At 33.7% G+C, this 6,000-nt stretch overlaps 1 protein-coding gene across 3 annotated transcripts in view; it reads left to right on the forward strand.

Moving 5' to 3' along the window:
• The window catches only part of LOC128985668 (phosphopentomutase-like), a 30,815-nt gene extending 25,517 nt beyond the window's left edge, over positions 1 to 5,298 (forward strand). For all 3 annotated transcript variants that reach the window (XM_054405432.1, XM_054405433.1, XM_054405431.1), the window contains exon 11: positions 2,808 to 5,298. In XM_054405432.1, coding sequence (XP_054261407.1) covers positions 2,808 to 2,910 — 103 coding nt within the window. In that variant the 3' untranslated portion in view covers positions 2,911 to 5,298. The remainder of the gene's footprint in view (positions 1 to 2,807) is intronic.
• Positions 5,299 to 6,000: the final 702 nt, after the last annotated feature.

Consider the following 6,000-nt stretch of genomic DNA (forward strand, 5'->3'; position numbering starts at 1 on the left):
TTGAACGCGGAACGTCCGGTGACTCACGTCTGTTTGGCGCGCAAATATCCCACCCCACCACTGCTACCGGTTACCGGCATGTAGTTTATCTGTTACCATTTATTCATCGTTAATGAAAGTATACGTACAAACAATCAAGCTTAGTACAATAGGCATGACATATGATTAACTATTTTATTGCTCACGTTTTAACGATTAATTTCAGGTATGTGTAAAAGGTGAAGTGGTGGTGGTAGGGGGAGGGGCGGATAGGCCAAGGCTGTTGACCTTCCGTGACTTGTGTCTGTACTCTGTTTGGCGCGCAAAAACCGTACTACTTTCACTGGCATTGCAGTTTATTTACGATTTATTCAAAAAACAAGCTTAATACAATAGAAGTAAAATTAAAAAGGTTCACTATTTCATTGCATACGTTAAAACATTATTTTTTAAATGTTATTACAATTTTTTTACCCATTATAGGTTGAAGGGGAGGATATATCCCCCTGATCCCCCCCCCCCCCGTATCTACGCCACTGTCCCGCCTAATTGTTTACTCCTGGGCTCCACCCCTTCCTTGAGCGATCGCCGAATTATGGTGTCTCCCTGAACTCTGACTTAACAGTTGCAGATATCAATTATTTTTTGGTTTTTGTCTAAAATCTGACCTAAGAGTCGTCAGGACTTTCGGCCATCTTGGATTTCCGCCAAAACGGCTATGTTATTAATTGTTGAAGCAAATTAGGACATTGTTTATTAAGATAAAAAGATGCAAAATATCTCATTTTTGCAACTCCTCTCTCTCGAAGGGAATGGAAGCCCATGCTACCAAAATAATCAATAGTAAAGTAGACACAACGTCGTGGGAGGGGGCAGATAGAGAGAGAGGAATACGTCGAGGTCAATCCCAACCGCTGCAATGTTGCTTTGACGCTGTCACTCGTCCTGGGTAACGGTGGCGTAACGTGGTGGTGACGGTTTTTCGATACACAAGCCGAGTGGTTTGTTTTTATATTTGAGCTTAAATTATAATTTTAAATCGATGTTTGAATTGCCGTTTATCTTCTCAAGCTTGTTCTTTGCGTAAAATGTAATATAGATAATTGTACTCTTCACATTCACTTAATGAATTTATTATTTTATTCGTATTAAAAATTTACTGTTCCCTAAAATTTTTTTGTTGCCCTGGCTCTGCCGCCTCAGTACCACCGCCCCCGGCTTCCCCGCCACGGCACCGCCCCGGCCCCGCCGCCCTGGGCGACCGCCCGGTCCGCCCACCCCTGGGGCCGGCCCTGAAAGATTTATTATGAATTAGGTATTAAAGTTTTTAGAGTTGTGGGTAATTTATTAAAAAGCTTTTTCCGCATATATTTAGAAGTTTTTTCTACAAGCTTCAAACGGTGTTTGGGGTATTGAAAATTATTCTTAAATCTGGTGTTATAAATGTGGTCAAAGATTTCACTAGTATAGTCATCAAAATTTGACTGCACTGCTAACAATCTTTTGTAAAATTATTAAATTTGGAATAGTCATGATATTAAATTTTCTAAAAACAGTTTGCATGAAGATTTCCATGGTAAAAAATTGTTATAATTTTCTTTTGAATTTTAAAAGTTCTTTCAATTTCAGAGGAAAATCCCCAAAATTCAATTCCATTTTTTGCTATTGAATAAAAGTATGCATAATATAGCATGATAGAAGTTTTTAAATCTATGGAATTTCTTAAGCACAATATTTGAAAACAAGCTGGATTTAATTTTCCAATTACTGACTGAATGCACTTACTCCAGGTCAAATGTTTATCAATATACAGCCCTAAAACTTTTACATTATCATGAGTTGGTTGGAATTGATCAATGATTGCAACTGATTGAGTTGTATAAAATCTTACAAATTTGGTTTTCTCTTCATTCATTTTCAAACCATTGATCTCAAACCACTTCCCCAATTCTGTTAGGCTTTCTTCAATTTTATGTTTTAATTCATCATTGTTTTTTTGTTTCAACTACTGCAGTAGTATCATCTGCATAGAGAATTAGATTATTTGAAACATTGTTTGGAAGATCATTAATACATATAAGAAATAGAAGTGGCCTCAAAATCAAACCTTGAGGCACACCCTTTTTAATTTTTTGCCATTTTGATTTTAAATTATTCTTACAAATGACTGTTCTCTGATGGCGATTATTATGTAAGATTTTAACTATGATACTAAATTTACAGAAAAGGGATATAATTCTAGTTTTTTAAATGAGTATATCATGATTGACACAGTCAAACGCCTTGGATAAGTCACAAAACACACCCATTGTGCTATGTGACCCATCCAAGGCCCGTGACACCTCCTCAACCAAGTCTGAGAGTGTTCTCATGGTGCCGAGACCCTTTCTAAACCCAAACTGCTTGTTAGAACAAATATTGTGGGTTTCCAGAAATGAAAATATTTGATAAGAAGCACATTTTTAAAAAACTTTTGAGAACAATGGTAAAAGAAAACTGGACGATAATTGTCTGGATTTTGTCTATGTCCATTTTTGAAAAGAAGTTTTAGTTCAGCATATTTTAAGTGTTCAGGAAAAATATTATTGAGGAATGATTGGTACTTGTACTTGGTTGAATAACTTGTACTCTTCTAGGTCACCTTCCGACGAGTCTAAAATGCCATTACTTGTAGTGATATTGATGGTGTAAAATGACTCATTTAGAGCAGTGTCCGACCACCTGAGTCTGTTCGGCTATTGAGTGTGAACTGTAAAAATAGGCATGGTTAAATTTAAAATCCCTTTCTAAGGGTTAGTAATTTTGTACAACTATTCTGTGTTTTTCAGAGATATAGATGAAGTAAAGGCAGTTCTGAAGGAGATGGTAAATGCCATCATTGAAGAGTGGTTCCAGCCAAAACTAAACAACCTGATTGCTAAGTCTGGCTGAACAAAATTGCCATAGCGACGCTTACCCTGTCCTAAGTTATTTGTTGATGTAGCTCCTAAGCTGTACTAACTGTACTTTGTTCATTTAAGGGTTCCCACACCCATAAGAAGTCTGCTGGATTGACCCACTTTAAATAACTAGAAAGTAAAATTACAGTTTAGGAGAGCTTAACTTAAATTTATTTTAACCTGCAAAGAAAGGTTTAAATACTCTGACTGCTTTTTGACAGGACCTTTGAAATAGTTTACTACATTTTTTAACATACTACAACAAGTTTTAGGGAATATTTATTTGACAATATGCATACAGAAGAACCTTCTTGCCTTAGGTTGAAAAAGACTTTATATTAGTCACTAGTGTTTCCATATTTTAAATTTAGTGTTTGTTGGATTAATTTATCTTTGAGGGGTAAAATTTTGGTTTTTCTAAATTTAATTTTTCCTCCTCTCATTGTTTTTTTGGGTCAGAAAGTTGAGTGTCTGCACCCATCTGGCATATCTTGAAAACTCCTAACTTATAACTGATTTTAAGAGTTAGCAGTTTTAAAGATTGACAAGAAAAGTAAATAAAACATTTTTAAGATATTTAACCCCATTCATAAAACTTAATTATGTGGGGACCCTTAAAAAAATGTGTTCCTTTTTGTTATAAATTTGTCTTTGTGTTAACTGCAAAAGTATTACCTTATACTTTTCTATTTTATTGTTGTTGCTCATCAGGATAAGTGAATAGCTACGTTCTGACAAACTATTAATTTGAATTCTAACATTTAGCTTTCATCACAAAACAAATTTACCTGACAATAAAGTTGCCTTTTCAGGTGATACTCCATTAGCCATTTCACTATTTAAACATATCTATGTTTATATTTGCTCACTATGTTGGTCTAGGTGCATATAATTCATTTCTAAGAAGTTGTGCAAATGCCAAGACACACCACACAGACGCCAGTCATTGAATTTAAATTAACAGGTAATAACAAGACTATCAGTTAAGTATTATAACCAAGATTTTGCTGAATTTGGCATGTACCCAAACTCAACACAAATGCCGCGAGTTATGTATTTATGTATGTATTTTCCAGTCGGGTTCTGGAATTTGATATATAAACCATAGTATATTCAGGATTTTTTTTTTTAATGGCGATTGACCACATTTAACACATCAGAAAAAAGTTTCTCAAAAACACCTCTTACAAAGTCAGATTAAATTTGTTGGTTTAGTTTTACTCAAAATATTTACTGCGAACTTAACTAATCACAACTGTGTAAGAACGTTCGTCCAGAAGTTATTGCTTTTTTTAAATATAGTAAACCAACCTAATGAAAAATTGAGGTTAATAATTTAAAATGAGCATAAGGACCTGTGATGGTAAAATACTTGTTATTAGCAGGCATAGCTGAATGAGAAAGAGTTCCTAATTGCATAATAAACACAAACACTCAAGACTCACACAAATTAAACAGTCACTGACTGCAATTTCAAACGAAAAACAGGCTTCCTTCCAATTAATAATATATTAATAAGTTATTAATATAGCTAAGAATTATATCAACATCATTATTTTGACAAATTGAAATTTTCATTAGTTTTTTTGTGAGTGTTTAAAAACTGTTCTTTTACGTTTGCAGAAGAATTGTATGATCTATAATTAAAAGCTTTAGATTTATGCCTGAGGAGAAGAAAGTATGGTCAGTTTCTGAAACTGTTTATTTTTCACTTGATTTTTTTCTTTACACAAAAAATACAAAACCAATAAAATTAATAATTAGAAACACAATTCTGTAGTTTACACCTTTTTTGTGTTTTAGACACAGTTTTTGTAGTTTCTATTTCCAGTAGCAGTCCCAGGTAGGGATTGGGTGATTCGCCCCCCCCCCCCCCCCCCCCACTAAATGTCAGGGTGGACCCTTTTTTGGCCTGAACGTTTTTAGGCTTTACATTACCAGGTAGAAGAGGGGCATCCCTCCCCTGAAATTGAATCCTGAGGCTACCATAGAGACCAACTATTTGTTTAACACTTGCACTGTTGCAAGCAGCTTTTCTAGTAATGTTTAGAACATTGCGTAGAAATTTATTATCAGTTTATTTGTTTGGAGTTTATTTTTTTATTATAAAATTGAGTTACTGTCAAATTTTAACTGCTACCCAACTAATTATACTTCATATTTTATATAGCCTAATTAGATTTTTCTTTTTATGAAACATAAATTGACAATCATATTTTTATACAAAGCCCTAGGTACAATGCATTTATTGCATTACTATCAAGGACTTTACTTTATTTTATGTTATGCTATTAACCTTTAGAAATATATTATTTCTCTTGTACAACTTCTGGTTGATAGGCTCACCTCCCTAGTGGAATACAAGCTACTCATGGGTGAGGGGTGCAAACATGACCTAATATTAATACTGTTGACTGTTAAAGGGGGGGGGGGGGGGTAAGGATAGGATTGTTCCCTTATCAGAAGGAAGAGTTCATTTCTATAGTTTTTAGTTTTTAACTTTAATAATATAATGTGTATGGATCAAAATTACTAACTTTGCAGCCTAAAATGAATTTCATACCATTATTTTTAACCATTATTTGATTTTACTATAATATTTTCATGGATTAGAAAACAATGCTATTTTAATTTATGATGCTTGTCGTGTTTGTTGTACAACTTCTGGTTGATAGGCTCACCTCCCTAGTGGAATACAGCTACTCATGGGTGAGGGGTGCAAACATTACCTAATATTAATACTGTTGACTGTTAAAGGGGGGGGGGGGGGGTAAGGATAGGATTGTTCCCTTATCAGAAGGAAGAGTTCATTTCTATAGTTTTTAGTTTTTAACTTTAATAATATAATGTGTATGGATCAAAATTACTAACTTTGCAGCCTAAAATGAATTTCATACCATTATTTTTAACCATTATTTGATTTTACTATAATATTTTCATGGATTAGAAAACAATGCTATTTTAATTTATGATGCTTGTCGTGTTTGTTTAAATTCTGTCATAATTGTTATAGTTATTATAAATTATGTCAATGTGTATAGTGTATAGTATTTATTTATATTTATATATATATTTGTCATCC

Source organism: Macrosteles quadrilineatus, unplaced genomic scaffold (genome assembly GCF_028750875.1).
Source record: "Macrosteles quadrilineatus isolate MER2022 unplaced genomic scaffold, UCM_ALF_1.0 Scaffold_2__2_contigs__length_208266976, whole genome shotgun sequence".
Taxonomy (NCBI): Eukaryota; Metazoa; Arthropoda; class Insecta; order Hemiptera; family Cicadellidae; genus Macrosteles; species Macrosteles quadrilineatus.